Here is a 27,169-nt window from a genome sequence, read left to right on the forward strand (position 1 = left end):
TCAGAAGCAATGGTGCACATTCACCTAATGAGTGCGCAGATCTTCTGTTGTTCAGTTATACGGCATCATTTGAAAACTTGCTAATATTCCTCAATACAGCTACATTTATGAAATATTTGTGAAGATTTATTACTGTGCCTCCAGTCACTTGCTGCATTATTTCAGAAGATGAGTAACAGCGCCTTCCGTATAACACTGAAAACTGAGATTGTCGGAAAAACTTGTTGGCTGCATCTGAAATCACATATTTTCCTACTATACAGTAAGCGAAAAACAGTATGTGACAAAAGAAGTATGTCTGAATTCACAGTACTCATAAAAAAGTCGGCAAAAAGTCCCCGGATGACCTACTACTTCTGGCGAGATTTTGAAATGTGCGTTCCATGGACACTTTACTATCCCATGAGGCCACGGTAGAGGATTTGTGAATGAAACTTGATAAGGGCAACGTGGCGAATGTAGTACGTCCAGGTTACATTCACACTAAACTTTTTAGTGGTCAGAAGCAATTACTTATTTAAAATACTACCTACTCAAAAGAGTATTCGATTTCGGACGCTACCACTGTGTCATAATTGACCCTTCGCCAGGAGTTTGATTGACAAGCGATCTAACCAGTCATAACACCGAATCCGCCATTTTGTCTGACAAAGCAGTCAGGAGTTAGAAGATTAACCTCGGTGGACTTGAACTTGAAAAATGGAGTGTACTGACGTCTTTCTGCGTTTGAAACAACATTCCTTCTGATGTTCATTCATGTTTATTTGATGCTATAAATTAACTAGTAGGAAGAGATGATCGGTTCACGAGCCACTTGAGCATCAAGATAAACTAAATGAAAATGAGAAATGTCACCTTGGTTTAAATATATAATATTAAATAACTTAAGTTTAGGTTTTTTTATAGTTTATTTCAGTTAACATTTATTTTATTACAAGTATCGAAAATGTATTGTTTATGGTTTTTGTTTTAATTTTAGTCAACTATAATAACCCTGCTGTGAACTGCGTTCATAAATCAAAAATTCTCATTGCAAAACTTTTAGGTCAAAGAATTTTTCTAGCTTAACTGGTGAACCTTATCCAAAATCTGTGTCTCACCCTCCTTATCAACAAACACTGACAGAATTTTTAGGTGAACTATTCCTTAAAATCCCAAGGACAATGTCAGTGTTTTTGGTGACATACATTGTGTTTGGCAGGCGAAGCAACTCCACAACAGAAAATTCGCTCTTTTGCAAGAAGTAAGGGAGAAAATAATGTGCGAAAGAGTTACAATTTAACAAGTGTTAATGGGAATCCAGCACTTGAGCCTGACTTTAGTCTTCTGCTTTTAGACAGCTCAGTGTTAATTGTGAAAATGGACACACCGTATCATCTAATCACACTCCTCATTTTGGAAATCTCCTCCATTAGGTGGTTAATGCAATAATTCTGCATAATATGCACATCAGTCGGGTGCCCATGTACTGCCATCTGTTATGAAATGCGAAACAGAGTGCTTGAAAATATTGTGCTGAATCACGGGTCTGAGGGCTTGTTTACTTGTCATTCTGTGCTACACTCTCTCCTGTTTTACATTGACGTATCTACATGACGGAGCAGGTGAAGCCACAGCACTCCTTCAGCAGGGTGACACCCGTCTTGGTCACGTAAGGAGATGAGGTCTGCTGGGCTCTGGACGTCATTCTCTTGTCCTTGGTGTGATCTGAACGACAGAGAGAGAGAGAGAGAAATGCAGTGACCTTCTCTGAATCATTCTCAGCATCTCTGAATACTGTCGAGCATGAGCGCTGAGGTGTATTCATACCAGAACATTTGTAAAATATACCATATTGTGCTTTTAGTTGAGTAAAGTTCAACAAATAGAAGGGTAATATTAAGTGATTTACATTTTAGAACAGTCCTGTAAGTATTGTTTGCTCTATTTTGCAACGAATAACAGTTCCAACGAATGCAACAGAACTATTGTGCAAAGACCCTTTAAGACTGTATATAAAGTCTCCAAGCAACACACAGTGGTGTTTTGCGAACAAATCTGCAGCTTTATTATTATAGCTTGTCAAATTTGCCCCTATTTGTGTGTGAGCAAAATAACACTGTTTTTGTGTGTGTCACTTTAAATGCAAATGAGATGCAGCTCCTGACTAGTTTTCCAGAAGAGGGCGGAGCTTTAACAACTTGCTCTACGCTCGATCAACAACAACAAGTAACTTGTGCCAAGTTCAGATGAATTGTAATCTATAATATGTTTATTTGGGTGGAAAGCTCAGTTTATAAAGCAGCTGCAGCACTAAATATTATGGAAGATTTTTGTGTCAAATTCTCACCACAACACTGATTAGCATTTGTTTGTGTTCTTCCTAATTTACAGTCAAACATTCTCACTTCTATTGACATTCGTGTACTTTTGCACATTTTATTCCAGTTCTGAATTAGCTGATTAATTATGAACTAAAAGAAAACAAATGAAGACAGTTTATTAACACCCTGAGAACAGAATTAACATTCACACTTCTGAAAACACCACAACATAAGCAGATTTCTTATTAAGTTCTCTAGTTTCCATTTTCATTAAACTTGAACAGGCACTGAGTAAAACAATTATGAAGATGCTCAAAGAATGTGTTATTATGTATTATGTTAATTTGTGCAGAGATTTAAGAGCTTGGCCTTGAGCTTACAGCTCCACAATAACACATACACACACACACACACACTTATACATACTTTTCATGCGGCATCTGTTGGGAAATTTGGTCTGTAGGAAGTCAGCCATCTCTTTGTCTTCTTCTCGCTCTCTGAGTGAAGAATAGCAGGTATTAGGGAGGCAAATGCACAAACACCTACATAAGTCCGGATTCAATGTCATGTGTACATAAATGTTAATACAATAAAGTTTGAGATTTTTTTTATGTTTTTGGACAAAAATTAATAAAGCTCACTAGGGTTAAATTTATTTAATAAAACAAGCTTTTCTGTTTTTTTATACATTTCAAAAAGTTATTTATTCCTGTGATCAAAGCTGAATTTTCAGCATCATTCAGTGTCACATGATCCTTCAGAAATCACTCTAATATGATGATTTGCTGCTCAATTATTATTGGTGCTAAATTATTAATAATTTTTTTAATAGTTGCTTTTTTTGTTGCTTACTATTTTTGTTATATATTTTTTTCTTTCTTTAATGAATAGAATGGTCAAAAGAACAGCATTTTTTTAAATAATATTTTATAAAATTATAAATTACTTTACCATCACTTTTGATCAACTTAATGCATCCTTATTGAATAAAAGTATTTTTTAAAAACAAAAAAAACAAAAAAACCAACAACAACAAGCATTTAAATACTCCCTATAAAAGGTAGGGTATAAATGCGCTCTTATCATTCTGAGGACATGTCGAGGCATGAACTCCTCTAGACCCCTGAAGGTGTGCTGTGGTATCTGCACCAAGATGTTAGCAGTTGTGAGGTGGAGCCTCCATGGATCGAACTTGTTTGTTCAGCACATCCCAAAGATGCTCGATTGGATTGAGATCTGGGGAATTTGGAGGCCAAGCAACACCTCAAACTCATTGTTGTGCTCCTCAAACCATTCCTGAACCATTTTTGCTTTGTGGCAGGATGCATTAAGAATACCGTTTCCATGAAAGGGTGTACATGGTCTGCAACAATGCTTAGGTAGGTGGTAAGTGTCAAAGTAACATCCACATGGATGGCAGGACTCAAGGTTTTCCAGCAGAACATTGTCCAAAGCATCACACTGCCTTCTTCCCATAGTGCATCCTGGTGCCATGTGTTCCCCAGGTAAGTGACGCACACGCACCCGGCCATCCATGTGATGTAAGAAAAAACGTGATTCATCAGACCAGGCCACCTTCTTCCATTGCTCCGTGGTCCAGTTCTGATGCTCACGTGCCCACTGTTGGCTCTTTCGGCGGTGGACAGGGGTCAGCATGGGCACCCTGACCTGTCTGCGGCTATTCAGCCCCATACACAACAAACTGTGATTCACTGTGTATTCTGACACCTTTCTATCAGAACCAGCATTAACTTCTTGAGCAATTTGAGCTACAGTAGCTCATCTGTTGAATCGGACCACACGGGCCAGCCTTCGCTCCCCACGTGCATCAATGAGCCGTGGCCGCCCATGACCCTGTCGCCGGTTCACCACTGTTCCTTCCTTGAACCACTTTTGATAGATACTGACCACTGCAGGCCGGGAACACCCCACAAGAGCTGCAGTTTTGGAGATGCTCTGACCCAGTCGTCTAGCCATCACAATTTGGCCCTCGTCAAACTCGCTCAAATCCTTACGCTTGCCCATTTTTCCTGCTTCTAACACATCAACTTTGAGGACAAAATGTTCACTTGCTGCCTAATATATCCCACCCACTAACAGGTGCTGTGATGAAGAGATAATCAGTGTTATTCACTTCACCTGTCAGTGCTCATAATGCCTGATCAGTGTATTCTTGAAGCTATAGATACAAAATCATTGCAAATGATCATACATGTAGTTATTGTATCGGCACATCTACTACAGTAAAATGGATGTGCCAATACAAGTACAGCAAAACATACTGCTAGTCACTTCTACATCTAGATCACACACATATCCCTATCCCTAATTTTAAACCTAACCATAACAATAAACTTTCTGCATTTTATAATTTCATTAAGATATTATTTAGTATGTTTATTAAGCCATTTTTCTTGTTCAGTTGTAGTTTGCTTTCCAAAATCATCAAGATTTACAATTTTTTCAGTCTCTGCAATGTAAAAACAGTCCCACACACAAACAACTGTGAAGTGAGACACTGAACATTCACCAAACATTCACACTCAAACTCCAAACAATCAATTATTCTCTTAGCACATCGGTTTAGCGCGCAAACTAAGAGTGTTTGACTGTTTATCGCTGTCTATCTCTCTCTACCACCATCCATCCGTGTAATAGCTGCTTGTCATGTGGGTGACAGCGGCTCATTTATCCCATGAATAAACTGTGAGGACTTCATTTGTGTTGAGTTCTGATGCGTGCGTCACGATTACTCATGCACACACACACACACACACACATATATATATATATATATATATATTATTCGTGAAGTCTTGGCAGATGGCAATCAGCCCAACCCACTGAAAAAAAAAAAAAAAACATCTCTTTTTCCATTTCTTTCTTGCCTGCAAATCAATCTCTCTCGTTTCTCAGAATCAGAGCCACTGGGACCGTCTGTGAGCGTGATGTGAGGTGTGTGTGTGTGACGGCCATGGTGAGGTAAGGGTGGATTATTGGTTTCAAGTGGAGTGTAATTGGATTGCAGTGTCTTCACAGATGAGAGAACAGACACAAGAGGCACAAAACACATTCTTGAGGCTGATAGTCACGCATGCTAGCCGCCAATCTAAAGGGTTGCGGCCCATGTTCCTGTCTCTGAAGGCTGGCGGCTCTTTAAAACTGACCTGAGCCTCTCAAACTCCATGTCATCCACTAGAAAGTCCCGCGTCTCCACCATCTTCTGGATCTGTTGAAGCAGTTCATCCTCACGCTGTCTGTCCTCATTTGACTTGTCTTTGTCTGCGGATAGGAGACACATGTGGAACAGTTAACCCAAAATCAAAATGATCATTCCATCGCTGTATGATGCTCTTTCTTCCATGCAACACAAAAGAAGATATTTTATTATGTCCTGACTTCAAACTTGCATGCATATTTAAATATATATGCAACAGTTCAGTAAGATTTATTTTTTTTTTTAAAGAAGTTAATACTTTTATTCAGCAAGGACACATTCAATTAATCAAAAGTGACAGTAAAGACATTTATAATGTTACAAAAGATTTCTATATCAAATAAATGCTGTTCTTTTGAACTTTCTATTCACCAAAGAATACTGAATAAAAATTTATCACAGTTTGCACAAAAATATGAAGCAGCAAAACTGTTTTCAACATTAGCAGTAAATAATCATATCAGAATGATTTCAGAAGGATCATGTGACACTGAAGACTGGAGTAATGATGCTGAAAATAAAGCTTTGATCACAAATGATATTTTAAAACATTGTAAAATAAAACCATTTCGACATCTTTAAAGTTGTTAAATTTCGAGAAAAAACTCGTTATATTTCGAGAAAAAAGTCGAAATAAAATGTTGAGAATAAACTCGTTAAATTACGAGAAAAAAACTCGTTAAATTTAGAGAAAAAAGTCGAGATAAAATGTTGAGAATAAAGTCATTAAATTTCGAGAAAAAAGTCGAGATAAAATGTTGAGAATAAAGTAATTAAATTACGAGAAAAAAGTTGTTAAATTACGAGAAAAAAGTCTAAATAAAATGTTGAGAATAAAGTCATTAAATTACGAGAAAAAAGTCGTTAAATTACAAGAAAAAAGTCGAGATAAAATGTTGAGAATAAAGTCATTAAATTACGAGAAAAAAGTTGTTAAATTTCGAGAAAAAAGTCGAGATAAAATGTTGAGAATAAAGTCATTAAATTACGAGAAAAAAGTTGTTAAATTACGAGAAAAAAGTCGAAATAAAATGTTGAGAATAAACTCGTTAAATTACGAGAAAAAAACTCATTAAATTTCGAGAAAAAAGTCGAGACAAAAAGATTGAGAATAAAGTCATTAAATTACGAGAAAAAAGTTGTTAAATTACGAGAAAAAAGTCGAAATAAAATGTTGAGAATAAACTCATTAAATTACGAGAAAAAAAACTCGTTAAATTTCGAGAAAAAAGTCGAGATAAAATGTTGAGAATAAAGTCATTAAATTACGAGAAACAAGTTGTTAAATTACAAGAAAAAAGTCGAAATAAAATGTTGAGAATAAACTCGTTAAATTACGAGAAAAAAACTCGTTAAATTTTGAGAAAAAAGTCGAGATAAAATGTTGAGAATAAAGTCATTAAATTACGAGAAAAAAGTCGAAATAAAATGTTGAGAATAAACTCGTTAAATTACGAGAAAAAAGTCGAAATAAAATGTTGAGAATAAACTCGTTAAATTACGAGAAAAAAACTTGTTAAATTTCGAGAAAAAAGTCGAGATAAAATGTTGAGGATAAAGTAATTAAATTACGAGAAAAAAGTTGTTAAATTACGAGAAAAAAGTCGAAATAAAATGTTGAGAATAAACTCGTTAAATTACGAGAAAAAAACTCATTAAATTTCGAGAAAAAAGTCGAGATAAAATGTTGAGAATAAAGTCATTAAATTACGAGAAAAAAGTCGTTAAATTACGAGAAAAAAGTCGTTAAATTATGAGAAAAAAGTCGTTAGATTATGAGAACAAATTCGTTAAATTATGAGAAAAATGTTGTTAAATTTCAAGAAAAAAGTCGAAATAAAATGTTGAGAATAAAGCCATTAAATTACGAGAAAAAAGTCGTTAAATTTTGAGAACAAATTCGTTAAATTATGACATTTTTCTCATAATTTAATGAATTTGTTCTCGTAATTTAACGACTTTTTTCTCATAATTTAATACGTTTATTCTCAACATTTTATCTCAACCTTTTTCTTGAAATTTAACGATTTTTTTCTTGTAATTTAACGAGTTTATTCTCAACATTTTATTTCGACTTTTTTCTCGAAATTTAACGATATTTTTCTCGAAATTTAACAACTTTAATCTCGAGATGGCTTTATTTTTTTTTTTTTATTGTTTGGCCCTAATCCTCTTCCATAAAAAACAGCTATTTTAAAATTTTAATAATATTTCACAATATCACAGTTTTTTCTATTCCTTTTTGATGAAATAAATGCAGCCTTGGTGAGAGACTTGTGATGACCACAAATATCAGAGAATAACAATTTAATTTTTTTTATGCTTTTTTGTCTTTTGTAGAGATTTTCAGTATCAATATATCTGCTATTGCTATATTGAAGAAAGTTGATACATTCTGCTTTGTATCAACATGAGTAAATGATGACAGATATGATCAAATACCAAAATATATCGAAATCCTGACTCCACAGATGAGCCAGAAAGAACATGAAGGTCTCAGAATAAATGGACATCCCTAGTCCTGGAATGTGATCCGTTTCCCACCGGGATGGTACAGTATAAGACATTATTATCTGTCGGTTTGGATAAATAACCTCTTCTGTGAGCGAAAGCTTTGTATGCACTTGTGAAATGAGGTTTCCGCAGTAAACAAACCGTGGCGTACGCTTCATTCGTGCATCTCCTTGGAAACAGGAGGAGAGTTATAGTGAAGTATGTCACAACCATAATGTGCTGAAAAGAAGCTGACGTGAAAGAAGGAACTATAAATGATGCTATTATAGAGAACCAGAAGAACATGCAGAAATTAAAAAGCTGTCGTGTAACACTAGGGGAGCCAATTCATTTTTTGCTTTGTTTTCTCTGATTCTTAATTAGACACTAACTGTTCAAAAGTTTGAAGTTGGTAAAACATTAATAGTGTGAAATACTGTTTTCTATGTTAATATATTTTAAAATGTAATTTATTCCTGTGATGGCAAAGCTTTATTTTCAGCATCACATCACTCCAGTCTTCAGTGTCACATGATCCTTCAGAAATCATAATGATATGATGATTTGATGCTCATGGATCACAGAGGGCTTTGCTGTGGATGTACTTGAGGAAAAGCAAAAACAATATTGAGTATCTAACAGACATGATGTTGGGTTTAAAGCTGTTTAAAGCATCAGGGAGCTTCTTATGTTCTGAATGATAGGAAATAAAAACAGATGAGAATGGGATCTATATCATCTTCCACTAATATATTAATACAGTATCTTTTTGAGAACATACCTGGAATAGAAACCAATTTCTGGAGTTCTTTTTTGAGCCTTGTGATCTCCTTACACAACTGGATGTCATCCATCCTGAGGAATGAGGAACAAAATGAAGAAAAACTTTTGAGATTTTACTTTAAACCACCAGTCAAAATGTCTTTCTGTAGAAAACAAATGTAAAAAAGCCATTAAAACCTCCACAGTCTGTCCTTCATGTTCTTATATCCACAGTATTGCATGTCGCAAAACTTTTCCAGTCAAGTCAGAAGTCAAGGTAAGTGTGAATACTTATATACATATTTCATCAAAACAAATTTCACTGGTTGAAGCTAAAGTAGTCTCTGTTCAGCAATGAAATAACAGATAATATGTTTTGCTATTCACATTGCAATCATACATACGCACACAAATAACAACACAGCCGTTGATGTCTAACTCCAGCAGACACATATTACTGACAAATCTCACTTGCAGGGCTTGTGACAGACTCCCATCAGACGCTATTGTTGTAAATAAGTGCAGCGAATCCCTTTATCAATAAATGTCCTCAACAATTTCCCCTGCTTTTATCTCATTTATGTCTGTATCTCTCTGCACAGATACTTGCTACATTTATTTTTGTTCAAATTGTTATTGAACAAAACACACATTTTGCGTAATGACAGTCATAGCTCACTCAAAAACATTTTTTTTCTCCATATAATGAATGTGAATGGTGACCACAGCTGATTCACTTCCACTGTTAATTAATGTGCATTGTGGGTAAATGTGACATACTGTACTTCCTGCTTCATGGTCTCAGTCTGATAGTCTAATAATGATGATAATGGAATTACTTTTCAATGGCAGGAATACTGTTTTACTGTTTCATAAATATTGTTCATTTTATTTTCATGTCCCAGGCCTATCCTTTCAGTTCTGTATCTAAGAAAATACCTCATTGAGAGCTAATTTTTTTTGAAAAAATAAATAAATAAATAAATAAATGTATGTAAGTTGCCCCATAATTAGCTGATGAATTCCCAGACATTTAGTAAGATGCAGTATTGTAGAAAATAACATTGACCTCAAGCATATGGTATGTTTTTTTGGGTTAATGTTAGCTTAAACTGCACTATTATGTAGCCTTCACTGTGTTGCATTGAATTATGCAACATTTACTTATCTTTTCTGTTGATGTCTAATGTATTCAACAGAAGGGATAAATGCAATAATAAAATGCAACACCATGAAGGATACATAATATCACATAATGCAGTGCATTTGACCTCTACCATCTACAAAGTGCACAATCAGCCTCATTCAAGAAACCTCACTCACATATATCTGAGCTCCGACTCTTTCCGGACCAGCGCATCCTTTATCCTCTCGATTTTGAACAGCTCCCCCTCGATGTCCTCCACAGTGATGGTGGAATCAGCCATGGACACCACATCCTCTTCAGCTGTGATGAACAACACATGAACTATGAGCACGTCTCACGTCAAGCACGGTGCATTACGCTCATCTGAAGAAGCAAATTCAGAAAAATGCCACCAATCACTCTTACAATCCCTAGATAAATCTTTCTCATTTAAATCCCATTTGAATTTGAAAGCTTTTTGAAAGCAGGAGTGTCTGAAAGTAGGAGTCTATCAGTGGACTGGTCTGCCGATATACACGTAAGCTCAATGAAGAGTGTCATTGATGTATTTTTACAACATTTTTTGAAGCGTTGATCCGTTGAGGCCAATCACAAACAATCTGATGAGCCGTGAACACAATGGCCAACCAGAGGTGTTTGCTCAACAGCACTCAAAGCATCACATTTTTTAAATTTCAGTACCGACGTGGTACCGAAGTCAGTACTTTTTATAACACTACTCCCTTAAAACTCATCTTTGATCATCAAAATGACATATTTAAATGTGAAAATTTCTTCATGTCTTAAAATAGCTTGAACGTAGATAGTTGCTTCATTTAGTATATGTGGACCCATAAATAAGCAAATTAGTCTCCGCTTCCACTCAATCACACCAGCTCAGAATACCCGATCCACTCGGTCAACTTTACTGCAGTAAATGTTGTTTTAATGGAAATATTGGTTTAATCCAGCCATATATGTTTGAACCAGAAACTGACTCAGAAGAACAAGTGGATGGGTGAATTAAACTCATCTACAAGTCGATGTATTAGCATGGTAATTAGCAACGTCGGACACATAATGGTAATTGATATGATTAGGTTTTTGCTTGACGTTATCAGACAGCTAAGAATGTGTTGCTATGTTCCCATTCACCATCTCAGAGTCAGACAGCTGCCTTCTAAAAATCAGCATCCTTAGAAATAATGACAGGAAAAGCCCAGTTCCACTCATTGACGGGATTGGTTACGGGGATGTTTATGAAGGTAGGAGAAAGGGACGGTTTCAAAGTGCATTTTTTGAGACTGTCTTTGGTTCACTGCAGGTTTAAATAGAAAATACTCAGCAATGGTGTTGACTGATGAATTTGCACATGGTTTGTCTTAAAGCATGTTAAAAACACTACATAGACGTATAAACAATATTAAAAACTAAAAAACCACAGGGGGTCTTAAATAGGATTGCAAAAGGGCAGAAAATTTCCAGAAACTTTCCATGGGAAGTTAAGCTGGGGAATTTTGGAAATATTCCAAGTTGGAAATTTAATGAGAATTTATGGGAATTAAAGGGAATTAATTGGCAAAAACTGTTTCATATACAAACATAAATATAAACATTTTGCTTGGTCATAAGCAGACTTGCAACTAATAAAATCTTTTAAAAATGACATTTTTGACTGATTTATTTGTGAGTAGGACTTAAATCGATTCTTTCATTGAACAAAAAAGCATGAATGTTTAATAAAATAAACATATTCCATTTGAAAACACCCCACAAGTAGTGTGCATGTGATCGAGGAATGCGCGGGGTACAAATTCAACTGAATTTGCAATAAATCCGTTTTTACCAAGATTATGCTGCAAGATGTCTTTTTTTCCCCAACTACATTTAAGTTCCTTGTTATAGGCTAATTTTACAAATTTCCAGTTTATTCCCATTAATTCCCATATGTTACTGTTAATTCCCACGGAAAGTTTCCAACTTTAAAAATTCCAGGAATTTTGCAACCCTAGTCTTAAAGGATTAGTTCAATTTCCTGATAATTTACTCACCCCCATGTCATCCAAGATGTCTTTCTTCAGTGGAAAAGAAATTAAGGTTTTGATGAAAACATTCCAGGATTATTCTCCTAGTGAACTTCAATGGTCTCCAAACGGTTGAAGGTCAAAATTACAGTTTCAGTGCAGCTTCAAAGGGCTTTAAACGATAGCAGACGAGGAATAAGGGTCTTATCTGGAGAAACGATTGGTCATTTTCTTAAAAAAAAAAATGAATGATCGCATCACAAGTGCTTCCACCAGAAAGCGATTCCATATTCTTCAAAAAGCTTACCCTAAATGTCCTACACCTTCACTAGATAAGACCCTCATTCCTCATCTGGTATCGTTTAAAGCTCTTTGAAGCTGCACTGAAACCGTAATTTTGACCTTCAACCGTTTGGAGGCCATTGAAGTCCACTATAAGGAGAATAATCCTGGAATGTTTTAATCAAAAACCTTAATTTCTTTTCCACTGAAGAAAGAAAGACAAGAACATCTTGGATGACATGGGGGTGAGTAAATTATCAGGAAAATTTAATTTAAAGGTGGACTATTCCTTTAATATATCTTCATATAATATCTTTATTCCCTAAAAATCCCCCAAATGTGTGAAATAGGTAAGGTAATTAAACTGAAATCATGAACTACTACAATTAAAAATGTATGCAAATTGTTTATTTGTAACAAGAAATTTAACGATGAAGTTTGTCATTTTGTGAAATAAAAAGTGCATGTAAAAACAAATAAATAAATAAATAAAAATATAATATAATATAATATGAAAATTATTATATTATATTTAAAAAGCATTTTAGGAAATGCATGATGGTATTCCAAAGAAACTGAAGGTAATCACTGGTCAAACTTTGTTATAGTGTTTTTCCAATTTGTTGTCTTGCCCTTGAAGATGAAAAATAAAAACATCATCACACATTTCTTCAGAAGCAGGGCTTCTCTTATCTGGAATCAACTAACAAGCACCCTGGTGTTGACCAGCCACATTTCAAACCAGAGAGTTGTGAGATGTCGTGCAGCATGTGTTGTGTATGACGCTCGTCACTGTGCTAATTGGGCTTGTTATTATTACTGAACTCTGCATGAATCCGAGGGTGGGTGAGAATGTTCTGGTCACTCAGCCTATGACAGATTAACATCTTGGTTTTATCGCATGTAGCATTTAATCAGAGGATCAGTGCTCTCTATATATAGTATGTCTGTATTATCTGTGACTTAATTGTGCATATAAAGTACAGGCATCGGATGAATCAGACACTGAGAACATCTAAAAAACAAATTGGGCAAAAGTGCCGAGTAAATTCTGGCCTTGAATTTCATATTATGCATTAAAAACTGTAAATTTAGAAACTGGTTTAATCAGTTGATGAAAAAACAAGGTTACCTCCCTCAATATTTAATTCGTATTCTATGTGCACAGGCATTGCTCATTATTATTATTTTTACATTTCCACTTCTCAATTCGATGTCTGCATTGACAAAGACTTGTAGCCTTGAGAAGAACAGCAGAAACGGCCAAGTGTTTTTTGCACCCTAAAAAACAAGGCGGTCCGTATCCTCCGATGACTCATTTGGCTTATCCTATGATGCGTTCAACAACCGCAATGCCTCATAAACTAAGTTCTGTCTCTATGGCAACAACCCAGGCCTTCAGTTTTACACAGTTATTGGATTTCAAAACAATGGGATTGACCCCCAAACCCAGTAGATTTTCTGGTTAAGGCCACTGTGATCCATGGTGCAGATCGACAAAGGAAACACACACCATGCCAACAACACACCACAACCTTTTCCCTTATTTTACACCTGTGCATGCAAACAAAACTAAAATAAACATGAACTACATATAGTAAGCATGTTTTCAAACACATTTACTATATACTGTCTGTATATATTGTCCGTATTGTCCAATATTTCTCAATGCTATCGTTTTCTAAAATACAAAAGAACAAAATGAGTTAGAGGAACATTACTGTTATTATGATTTTTTGCACATGTAAGCTTAAAAAAGCATGTGTAAGCACCCAATTAATTTCCTTTGGGTAACATATTGCATCTTAATTAAGGGAGTCTGCTGTTACAATACTCGATACTTATCAGGTTATCATGATTTAGAAGAGCCCCCTGTAAACAATATCACTCTGATATAATGGACAAACATGATTTATATTTGATCTTACAACAGATTTACTTACCAAAAGGTTAGTGCGATATTAGTCAGCCCTACTGACTCAACGAGAGCCAAAGGTGATTTAGATCAGGATTTTCAAACTAGGGTCCTGGGGGGCCACAAGGGGTGCTAGGGTGTCCATAAAAAATACAAAATGTATTCTAACAGTAACAAACTAGATAAAAAAAGTTTGTTAAGACAAACTTTGATGTTGGCCTGACCAGAATGGTTGAAGTAGTTTTAAAAACTGTAAGTTTGAAGCTTTTCAGTTTGAAAAGAGAGAGAAAGACAGAGAGATAGATAGAAATGAATATTAGAATGGCATCTTAAAGCAGTCCCTCCAGGATTTCGCAGGACTTTTTTCTGATTTCTGCGGCCTAAAATGACTGATTTTGCGGCGGCTTTTCTCAAAATTTGCTGCAATATTTGCAGCATTTCTTGTGTAGTTTTTCAGTAAAAATACACCAGAATCAATATTCTTCTAACATTTTTATTACTTTTCTGAGTTCAAGAACCAATGGGCTCTGTAATTTTTAAAAGGAGGTTGACTGGCTGACAGATGCATTGCCGAAGCAATGGCGCAAACAGTTGTGTATCGATCGATTCAAGTTCAGCGCAAAAAAGCTGCATTCACGTCACCTCGTATTTACCGGAATCTTGAAATGACAACACGTGACGTTATATTCGGAGCTGTTCACGACACGTCCTTTTGGTCCTTGGACTGGGAATTATACGTTTCCATGGCACCACTATCAACGCCTAATAAATCAATCTACAGCGGTCAGGTGGTACAGCGGCCACGTGGTACATCTGGGAGCTTTCAGAAATCTCCCAGCTTACAAGCTGTAATTATGAGCTCTACGAGGACGTGAACGCTTTTTACAAGCTAGAATCTTGTAACTACAGGAATTACGAGGCCGCGTGAACGCGCAGTGGGCTTTCCTTTGGCTGAATGTACGTTGTGATGATGTCACATGACTTGTTCAGGCCGAAAATCTGCGGAAAATCTGCGGCAATTTAGAAAAATTACAAGCCCCTCCGAATTTTGCGGCGTTTGCTTGATTTTGCGGTAAATTCTGCGATCGCGGAATCCTGGAGGGACTGATTAAATGAGTCTAACACTAGTGCATTTTCATTTTAAAATGCATAAGTTTTGCTATGGTTACTTACACCTGTCATTTACACTACACTGGCGTTTTCGAACCTCAAAAAAGGAGACTTTTGTAAACGCCGGGGTTGTGTTTCAGTATAAATGGACCAAAACGTCCTTGACGACCGTGTAAACAATAACACGGAGACTGAACTGCAATCTTTGCAGGTGTTGTGCCAAATTTCGACTCCCTGCCAAATTATTACCCCCTCATTGAATTCGCTATCTGATTGCCTAATCCTAACCCCTCCCCCACACCTAATACTAAACCTACCAATAGAGTGCCTCAGGGATGACGCATTTTTGTAGGCAAAACCCGGAAGCGAGTTAGCATTTTAGGGCTTCCGGTTCCAACGCAGTAAAGTCTATGGTTTTTTTGGAATGGGTTTTTGCTAAATCGCCTGAAATAAGGTCTGTGGTTAACAAAGCCTCTAAATATTTTCACGTTTTGATCTATGACATAAAACACACCAGTTATACCCACTTGTGATTTTTTAAACCTTTATTGTGTCTTAAAAATGGCGGTTGCTAACAAGTTGCTAAAAGGGACTACTTCCTTTGGCGGGGACTTTAGACGTCATCATTAAAAACGGGACATTTGGACAGCATTTCTCATGAAAAAGTGGAAAAGTATTCATAACAGCGCAGATCATAATCAGCATGTTTTTAAATAACGTCGTTTTTTAAATAAAGTTTGAAGAAGCTTGGTGGTGATGATGACGTTGATCCGCGGCCATGGTGTGCTGTAGTCTGTTTATAGCCTACTGTTAGCTTTTTATATCTGACGACTTTATTTAGGCTTCAAAATGTATTTATGTTGTTTTAACGTGTAAAGATTATCTTGATAGACAAAACGTGTAAGAGTCACAACCCTTTGTTAAACACAGAGCTTATTTTCTTCAATTTTCCAAAAGTCTATGGGAAAAATGCATAGGCTTTCAACCGAGGCGCCGCTAACTTCCGGGTTGGCCTACAAAAACGCGTCATCCCTGAGGTACTCTATACTAGGGGGGGTAATAATTTGGCAGGGGTAGGAATTCGGCACCACACCGGCTTTGTTGTAATTTTAAGCAGCCATTGTTCAGTTAAACTTAGCATTTTTTTAATACTGCAGCTGCCTGCATGCGCAAAAGGCAACCCAGTGTGCATGAATAGTCATGTGACATGGGTTTTCGGCCATGTAGTGTAGATGGAGATCGTTTCTGAAACGCTGTGGAAACGCCAGTGTAGACGAGGATTGTTTTCATTTTAAAACGCTGTTTTGGAATCAAAAACGCACTAGTGTAAACGGAGTTTACGGAGTCTAAAGAGCTTCTAAGTGTTTAATTTTGAAATTTGAACAATCTTGGCTTATTTAAGCATTCAATCAATGTGAGTCTATGGGATTTTTCAGAGGTTTGATTGAAATTTTTAGGAAAACCGTAAGTCCGATCAGTTTGTAAAGACATAGCACACTATATAGCACCAGTCTGAAGGTCTGAGCCGAGTTCTGGTTGTAGCTTAAATGCTAATCTATATTCTAATAAACAATATTCTAGAAAAAATATTAACTTTATAGCAAATACTTTCCAGATAATATTTTAATTTGTTTTGGTTTAAATAACATATTAAAGGCAGCACGTTGTCTTTATAATATTGTTCACACAGAATAAATGGGTTTGTATACATGTACACACTACCTTTCAAACGTCTGTAAGATTTTTGATCAAATATACAGTAAAAACAGTAATTATTTGATGAATAGAATGTTGAAAAGAATGGCATTTATTTGAAATAGAAATCTTTTGGATCATTATAAATGTCTTTCCTGTCACTTTTGATCAATTTTATGTGTCCTTGCTGAATAAAAATATTAATAAAACAAATATGTAGTGAATCTGAAAACAAAACAAAAATCACAGGAAAACCAGAAATCCCACAGATTTACCAATTTAAAGGTAAAGTGTATAATTTATGTCAGCAATCACCATCTTTAAGGGATTAAACTTGATATCGAGTGTTTAAAAGAAAACCCCAGTGAGTTCATGGCTGACAGAAGGTGCTATCAGCGTTTTTACCCGCGGCTGACACTGACACCTTCCTAAGGCTGCAAAGAGCGAACACCCTGCTCCGATATAAGGTACATCTTTTATCCCTCCATCTCTCCACTTCACTGTTTATTCTCTCTCTGCCCTCGGAAACACCGTAAGCTATGACTCACCTCAGCGCTGAGCAGATATTGGTTTTTAATTGCCTGACAGTCAGTGAGAAAAGACATCTAAACAAACCACATCCTCATCCACCATGGGAAAACTACAGGGATGAAAAACAGAGGCAATAAATCAAGAGAAGGATTATGGGATATCCTGATGTGGTCTGGTCAGCACGCTGAGACGTATATGTGTGCGAGTGATCGCCGCCCACCCAAATGTTTCAGATCAGTCCTGACAGTTTTATTCTCATGTGTCAGTTCACCACAGATCTGCTCTGTCTCACTCATGGCAAACTCTGTAGGACAGGCATGAATTCACAGATTCATGGATCAAAACAACAGTGATACTCTGACAGGGAACAGGTAAGGTGTCAGAAAGGATTCATATGGAGAGGGAAGAAATGCTGCATTCCCATGAGGCTATTGTGCAAGACTGTGAACTTGTACTTGATAAGTAAACTTTAAATAGGGTAATTTTTTTTTTGCACAGTGAGATTATTTTCATGACAATTAGCACTTTTAAATCCCCTTTCTCCTTTCAATTTTGAGTTATATATACACTGCCTGGCCAAAAAAAAGCTGTTTGGATTTTAATAGGCAAATACTTGAGAATCTATGAATGGATCATTATTAAGGTGATTGCTATTTTTCTAGCATGTTATATGTTTGGCAACAGTACTTTTAACCCTAACTGATAGATGTGTAGCTTTTAATTTCTTAAACAAGCATGTAGGAAGACACATCATGGCCATATTCCAGTATGAAAATGTCAAGATCAGGTTCAAATTGTGAAAGAACGGTTGGAGCTTGAAGAATCATTTTCACACATGAATTAACAACTCTGAGTCCAGACCTTAAATTCATTGAAAGTCTTTGGGATGTGCTGGAAGAGACTTTACAGAGTGCTCACCTCTTGCATTGTCAACACAAGATCTTGACCAAATACTGATGCACCTCTTGATGGAAATAAATGCTGTGGTGTTATTTACATCAAGAGGCACATCAATTTAACAGATGGGGCTTATAAGTGACGTTTTTTGGCCGGGCAGTGTATATATGTATACTGTGAGATTGTTTTAATGACAATAAGGCCTAAACACTGTTAAATCCCCTTCTCATTTCAATTCATAGTATGCGTATATCCACAAACAATTTTTTTTTTAGGAACAATTGTACTTAAAGATGCCAAAGAACATGTTTTTAAAAGATGTAATATAAGTCTAAGGTGTCCCCTGAATGTGTCTGTGAAGTTTCAGCTCAAAATACCCCATAGTTTTTTTTATTTATTAATTTTTTAACTGCCTATCATTATAAATGTGCCGATTCAGGGTACGCGGCCCCTTTAAATTCTCGTGCTCCACGCCCCAAGAGGTCGCGCTTGCCTCAAACACCATAAACAAAGTTCACACAGCTAATATAACCCTCAAAATGGATCTTTACAAAGTGTTCGTCATGCAGCATGTCTAATCGCGTAAGTACAGTGTTTATTTGGATGTTTACATTGATTCTGAATGAATTTGAGGCTGTGCTGCGTGTCTAAAGCTAACATTACACACTGTTGGAGAGATTTCTAAAGAATGAAGTTGTGTTTATGAATTATACAGACTGCAAGTGTTTAAAAATGAAAATAACGACAGTCTTGTCTCTGTGAATATAGTAAGAAACGATGGTAACTTTAACCACATTTAACAGTACATTAGCAACATGCTAACGAAACATTTAGAAAGACAATTTACAAATATCACTAAAAATATCATGATATCATGGATCATGTCAGTTATTATCGCTCCATCTGCCATTTTTCGCTGTTGTTCTTGCTTGCTTACCTAGTCTGATTGATTCAGCTGTGCACAGATCCAGACGTTAATACTGGCTGCCCTTGTGTAATGCCTTGAACATGAGCTGGCATATGCAAATATTGGGGGCGTACATATTAATGATCCCGACTGTTACGTAACAATCGGTGTTATGTTGAGATTCGCCTGTTCTTCTGAGGTCTTTTAAACAAATAAGATTTATATAAGAAGGAGGAAACAATGATGTTTGAGACTCACTGTATGTCTTTTCCATGTACTGAATTCTTGTTATTCAACTATGCCGAGGTAAATTCAATTTTTGAATCTAGGGCACCTTTAATTGTACTGGAAATAATATATTGATGAACAACATTTGCCCCAAGATGACAAAAATATTATTTCTTAAAAAATTCTAAACAAGATTCAGCTGCTAACCAACAAGGAAATTCATTCTGGTTTAAAGGATTAGTTCACTTTAAAATAAAAATTACTCCAAGCTTTACTCACCCTCAAGCCATCCTAGGTGTATATGACTTTCTCCTTTCTGATGAACACAATCGGAGTTATATTAATAAATATCCTGATGCATCCGAGCTTTATAATGGCAGTGAGCGAGGATCAACGAGTATGAGCTGAAGAAAGTGCCTCCATCCGCATCCATCCATCATAAACATACTCCACACGGCTTCGGGGGGTTAATAAAGGCCGTCTGAACTGAAGCGATGAGTTTGTGTAACAAAAAATATATTCATATTTAAACAAGTTATGAAGTAAAATATCTAGCTTCCGCACAAGCCGTGTTCCGTATTCAACATGTGCAAAAAGTGTAAAACTCTTGCAGTTCACAAAGCTTACACAAATGCATCGCTTCGCTTCAGAAGCCCTTTATTAACCCCCTGGAGCCGTGTGAAGTATGTTTATGATGAATAGATGTGGATGGATGCACTTTCTTCAGCTCATACTCGTTTAATAACGCTTACTGCCATTATAAAGCTCGGATGCGTCAGGATATTTATTAATATTTCTCCGATTGTGTTCATCAGAAAGAAGAAAGTCATATGATGGCTTAATGGTGAGTAAAGCTTGGGGTAAATTTCATTTGAAAGTGAACTAATCCTTTAAGCTGGTCTTATCAGCAGTGTCTGAGCAAAATAAAATAAAAACTGTTCTTGAATACATAGTAAATAATGAGATTAGGTGGATCAACAGCCTTTAAAACATTAATGTGACAACAACAGATCAGGTTGGCACTTCTCCTACACTCGAGAATCTCTTAAACCTGGAGATTGTAAATCTACGTCACTCCTGTTTGAACAGTGGAGGCGCTGGGATCTCACGTTAACTCGCAGTGTCAATCCATCTTCACAGTTTCAGTCACAGTGCCTGGAGACACTCCTACACCAGCTCATGCGGTATGACAACACACACACAAAGCACTTTATCACAAGAACGAAGGCATCAAATGTCAAAAGTTTCCGTATAACACTATAAATATGCTTGTCCAAACAATGGTGAAAGGAGGGGAGTAATCAGGAAACCTGTTTGTCATTATTTATGCAGTTACAAGAGATACTAAGGCATAATTTACTTCTCCATCTCACAGTTTCCCTGTCACTCTTGTTTAATCCTCCTCATGAGTAAAGCTGGTCACTGTAACCACCCCTCAGCGTTTAGATATAATTAAAAACCACATGTCTTTTTACACCTGCTGCTCAAGCAGCATCAAAGTACAACGAAGCATGAACTCCAGCCTTGTTATCCAGCTAAACCCAAGAGATGAGAGGAAAACAGCACTTTCTATGCTTTTTTTCTAGGTGAACCCGAAAATGTTAAAGTCACTGCACTCAAATTATTCTAGTCAGATTTATCATGGTATCATCGTGGCCAAGCATTGAAGCAGCTTCTTACACTTTTTCTGTCAGTTTTAACAAGAAGTACCTGTGAACGGTGGGCTTTGGTCTTACCACAGATTACTGATATGGGTTACAGTTCATGCTTTGATCTGAACCCCCCAGAGGCTTGTCTAGAAACCACATTTCAATTTTTATCTGAGGTTTTTCAGCAGTATTTTGCTGAAAGTCAGAGCTCTTTCATAGCTGACACATACCATAGTATTGGAGTGGAGGTGGATTTGCATGATTCTGCCTCGGGCAAAGAGCGTTTGCTTTTGGAGCAAAGTCAGCGCTGGTGATTTCTCTCACCCTAAGATCAAAACAATACAGCTCTATTACGAGAATAACACGCTACACTCTTAAAAATAAAGGTGGTTTATTGGCAGTGATGGTTCCATGAAGAAACATCCATGGAATCTTTCCATTGCACAAAAGGTTCTTTATAGTGGAAAATGTTCTTTAAAATGTTCTTAACACTAAGAAAAAATGGTTCTTTTAAAACTGTTCACTGAAAGGTTCTTTGGGCAACCAAAAATATTCTCCTACCTTTTGAATTTTTTGGGGTCATGAATTGAGAAATGTATTTTTTCTTGATCTTTTGATATATATAAGAGGTCATTTTACTACAAAAATATATCCTGCAATTCTCACAACTCAAAACTTCCTTGTTAATCCAAAACAAGTTTTTACTGAAACCAAGCTCCCAAAACGACTCGTTTCGGATTTTGTCTCAGTATGATGTCGTAGTGCGACGAAAGCCTCTGCAGAAGCAAAACAACACCTTCTTCCACATTATTGCCTCTTTAGCCCCGCCCGCCAATTCACGCATGTCATGTAGTGCTAAATACGAGACAGACACAAACACAGGATAACTCAAGTGACAAAAGGACAGAGGTGCCACTGAGGATTACAAGAGTTTTGCTATGCAAAGCTGTGGAAAAACAGTCTTTGCATTACCTTCATCGTGATCCTATCCAAAGACTATAGAATAACACAAGATGTGTCACTCGTATTGTTTTGAATGGGAGAAAGTGCAACGTGCAATATGGCGGAATAAGTCCCGCCTTCTAAATGAGAGTCACTGCAGCGGCTGTTAGAAGCTCCGGTTCCTATAGAAACAGTCAGACACGCGCCTCCGAAATGAGACACGAGACGTGCATTTATGACTGCGCATGAGCTTGATCCAGCCTGAAAAATAACGTTTTTTGTCATGATTCGAGCATTTAGAAACAAAATGAGACAGTTGTTGTCAGATTTCATTGGTGATTTCAAATATGAAATTTAATCGAAAGCTTGGCAAACAGCTTTAGAGAATTTGATGTTTCACCTTTCAAAGAGATAGGAGCTGCACTTGAATGCCCGAGAGGCATTTCAAAGATGGCCACTGAGTGAAAAGACTTGTCTTAAAGGTGCCATCGAATGAAAAATTGAATTTACCTTGGCATAGTTAAATAACAAGAGTTCAGTACATGGAAATGACATACAGTGAGTCTCAAACTCCATTGTTTCCTCCTTGTGTAAATCTCATTTGTTTAAAAGACCTCAGAAGAACAGGCGAATCTCAACATAACACAGACTGTTACGCAACAGTCGGATCATTAATATGTACGACCCCAATATTTGCATATGCCAGCCCATGTTCAAGGCATTACACAAGGGCAGCCAGTATTAACGTCTGGATCTGTGTACAGCTGAATCATCAGACTAGGTAAGCAAGCAAGAACAATAGCAAAAAATGGCAGATGGAGCAATAATAACTGACATGATCCATGATTACATGATATTTTTAGTGATATTTGTAAATTGTCTTTCTAAATGTTTCGCTAGCATGTTGCTAATGTACTGTTAAATGTGGTTACCATCGTTTCTTACTGTATTCATGGAGACAAGACTGTCATTATTTTCATTTTTTAAACACTTGCAGTCTGTATAATTCATAAACACAACTTCATTCTTTATAAATCTCTCCAACAGTGTAGCATTAGCCGTTAGCCACAGTGCACTATCAAACTCATTCAGAATCAATGTAAACATTCAAATAAATACCATACTTACGCGATTAGACATGCTGCATGACAAACACTTTGTAAAGATCCATTTTGAGGGTTATATTAGCTGTGTGAACTTTGTTTATGCTGTTTAAGGCAAGCGCGGGCTCCGGGGGCGGGGAGCGTGAGCAATTAAAGGGGCCGCAGCCTGAATCGGCGCATTTCTAATGATGCCCCAAAATAGGCAGTTAAAAAAAATTAATAAAAAAAAATCTATGGGGTATTTTGAGCTGAAACTTCACAGACACATTCAGGGGACACCTTAGACTTATATTACATCTTTTGAAAATGCGTTCTTCGGCACCTTTAAAGGGACTTTGTCCTAACATTAAGAAAACATGGATGAACTTTATTTTTTAACAAAGTTCCAGATCGCTGAAAATAAAAAGATGATGCAATGAAGACTGTTGTGTCACTATTCCTTTGTCTGTTCCAGATCATTTGATTTGTAAGCACTTTACTTAAAGTCACTTTACTTTTATATTACTGAAAATTATGAATGATGAATATAAGAATATAAGAACGTTAGTGAGACAAACAATTCATTCATAAATAGTTTACACGAAAAACACTGTAAGTTGTCATTTGTCAATTATAACTGTGGTAACTCCAAGTACTTAAACTTTATTTGCCACAACCAAGACTTATAAAACATATGTAGTACGTCTTCTGATGCGGGATCAGACTCAAAACATGTATGATTGAATTTCACCGGTTGCCATTTGAATTTTTCAAAACAATTCCACACATGTAATGGTGGAGTTGTTGAAAATTATTTTAATATACAAAACTGTTACCCAATCAAAGCAGTGGACATTTACTTCAAGTCTTGAATGCAGCATGCCTATTAAAACAGAGTGTTCAAAAGAGAGGGTCAAAAACAAGAAATAACCCATTACTTCTAAATTATGATGATTTTTTTTTTTGATGTAAAAATCTTGATAACATTATAAGTGGACCTCAGAAAACACACTTCTTTTTTCCTCCCAAAAATGCAGTTCATGACTCCTTTAAATAAAAAAAGACTTGACAAAAAACAAACAAACAAACAAACAAACAAACAAAAAACAATGAAGTGGACTTATAACTTAAACTAGTGCAGATGTGTTAATCCATGTGATTTGTGTTTGTTAGAATCATAGAGCGCCTTACATAAGCTCTGCATAACAGTTTGGCTAACATTTGAGACTCCCCAGACTACATTAAATTAAACTGAAGGCCTTTAACAGACTCATACATCTGCCATGAACCTCCTCTGACTTCTCTTATTCAATTTACTCAGATATTCAGTTATGTCATGCAGAAAAGCCGAATCACAAAGACAGTTTTCAATTTGCTCAGTCGCTTTGCATAAAAATCTCGAGCGGCACACTCTGATTTAACCATTCACACGGTTGTTTACTGCAGCACATTGTAATGTGGAGAACTAAATTCTTTCTGTTAATCAAGTTCTGCAACAGTTTTGATAGCATGATCCAAATTTAACATCTTGCCATATTGTGTCTCATGATTAAAAATAACATTATACTAAAGGGACCCCATCTGTTAAAGACTTTCTCATGTGATAATCAGTATCTTTCCAATGAATCATGCAGTTGATCTAGTTCATAAATCAGATTGTTCAGTTCAAGTTCAACTCACTGACTTGATCTGGTTACAGAGGTTAACATCCCACTGGAGAAGATTAACAGTAGGACTAAATAATGGCATACATTTAGGTTTGTTCTTCACAGAAAGCCACTGAATTGCATATACCACTTTTATAGTGTGTTTGTGTCTGTTTTGACATTTCCTCAGTCTGAAAAACAGAGACCACAATATTTCCTATTGTCTTCCAGAGAAGATAAAAAGTCATATGGGTTTGGAATGAATTTGTAATGTGGAATACAATTCCTTTAATCTTCCATCACTAATTATCACTTAAAATCTAATGGCCTTCAGTTAAATAAACTGAACACACCCCAAGTAAACACATTACACTTGACTATAATCAACCAGTAATCCTTTAGAGTACTAAAAGATCAAGGAACAAGTCTGTTGTCTCCGTTACAACTAAACTCAAAAGGGACATATTTTAAAGAATAACTGCCGAATGGGCATAATAAACAAGTATTTATTGATTATTAATCTTCATTGGTGAACATTCAGTTCCCTCGAGATTTCTTTAGTCAGGATCAGTCACGAAAGCCGAAAGAAACCAGAGTCTCGCTTTTTCCACCCTGCTGTCACTATCTGTATAAAGATGAAAACATGATTGCATTTCCTTTATTGGATCATTAAAAGAAAGCAGGAATGAGCGAACAGCATTCCCTGGGGTGAAAGTGATACTGGGACCTGACAGGAAAAACACATTTAAAATGTAGCCTACTGTTAAATGAGGGACAAATCATTCCCATTACTGATCCTAAGAAATGTTAGTACACTTCAGGTCAAAACAAAATGTACTTGAGCAGTTTGTCTAATATTAAGACCCAATTAATATTCACTAAAGACATTGCAACTAGGGAACCTTGAGAAAAGCAGCTACTGTATGTTTCATAATTTATAATAAAAAACAGTTACTTATAAAATTGCATCCTGTTGTCTGTTTGTATTAATAGAAATGCATCAATTGCACTCTGGAAAGATTTAATTTAAACAATGCCTTTGCATATGTTGCATGTAGCTTTCTGTAACTATGGAGTGAATTAGTGGCACTATAAATATATTCATTTCTAAGCGAGCTGACCATGTAAAAGAGAACTGCATTAATGTAAAAGTAACGTCTTTCGTGCATACAGTATGAACTTGAAGTCAAGTAACATATGCGATGAGAAAGCACCGAAACACCTTCATAAACGCAGAGACGGATGAATTTAAGCATTAAATTCTTCTCACCTTGTTTTCCTGTTTCTCCGCAGAGCTCTGTTTGATCCAGAGATCCGTACTGTTTCGGGGTGCTTCGCCCTTTCTCCATGCTGTGAAGCTCCACAACACACTTTAAGTTTCAGCTGGATCAGAATGTTGCTGATTTGCTCTTCGGCCGGTGAATCAAAGCGCAGTTTGACTGATGGAGGTGGTTTTTAACTCCATGTTCTCGGTGATGCGCGCGCTCGCACCTGCTGCCGATGCTGTGATGCTCAACAAGTATTCTTCCATTAGCCTACCTGAAAGCGCCACCCTGTGAATAACCAGAAAATGACATTAAGTTAAATATGTTACTTTCTGGAGTTACATTTTTAATTAAGATGAAATATACCTTGTGTTTTTCAAATTAAACATTGCAATATCACAAAACATTTATGTATTGTGACTTCACCCGTTTTAAAAATATGTTAATTAGACAGCATCTTAGTTAGTTTGCATATTAGGCCTATAAAAAACTAAAATAACATTAATGCTAGGGCAATTTCGGAGAGGCTAGCAATAGCTAGCTTTGAAAGCAATTCCCACCCTCTCTTCAGACCGCTCTAACAAAGCCACGCCTCCTCCAAAACACATGAACGCGAAAAAGCGTTATGAGAGACTGCAGTAAATTACCTCATGCCTCAAAGCACATAATATTACAATAATGAATAATAAACGACTTAAATAGGCTTGCTTAAAGGGTTAGTTCACCCAAAAATGAAAATCCTGTCATTTATTACTTACCCTCATGTTGTTCCACACCCGTAAGACCTTCGTTAATCTTCAGTACACAAATTAAGATATTTTAGTTGAAATCCGATGGCTCAGTGAGGCCTCCATAGGGAGCAATGACATTTCCTCTCTCAATATCCATTAATGTACTAAAACATATTTAAATCAGTTCATGGGAGTACAGTGGTTCAATATTAATTTTATAAAGCGACGAGAATATTTTTGGAGCACCAAAAAAACAAAATAACGACTTATTTAGTGATGGCTGATTTCAAAACACTGCTTCAGGAAGATTCGGAGCACAATGAATCAGTGTATCGAATCTTCTGTTCGGAGCGCCAAAGTCACG

The 27,169-nt window shown here is 36.3% G+C and overlaps 1 protein-coding gene across 1 annotated transcript; it reads right to left on the reverse strand.

Moving 5' to 3' along the window:
* Positions 1-878: 878 nt before the first annotated feature.
* zgc:171844 (uncharacterized protein LOC100151763 homolog) lies at positions 879-26,355 on the reverse strand. The gene is made up of 6 exons (XM_048161586.1): positions 26,080-26,355; positions 10,099-10,222; positions 8,795-8,868; positions 5,471-5,585; positions 2,730-2,800; positions 879-1,707 (listed from the first exon to the last, which is right to left on the reverse strand). The coding sequence occupies exons 1-6, from the start codon at positions 26,156-26,158 to the stop codon at positions 1,589-1,591; spliced, it is 582 nt and encodes a 193-aa protein (XP_048017543.1). The 5' UTR covers positions 26,159-26,355; the 3' UTR covers positions 879-1,588.
* Between the last annotated feature and the right edge of the window lie 814 nt (positions 26,356-27,169).

The sequence above is a fragment of the Megalobrama amblycephala genome, linkage group LG1 (assembly GCF_018812025.1).
Source record: "Megalobrama amblycephala isolate DHTTF-2021 linkage group LG1, ASM1881202v1, whole genome shotgun sequence".
NCBI classification, from domain to species: Eukaryota; Metazoa; Chordata; class Actinopteri; order Cypriniformes; family Xenocyprididae; genus Megalobrama; species Megalobrama amblycephala.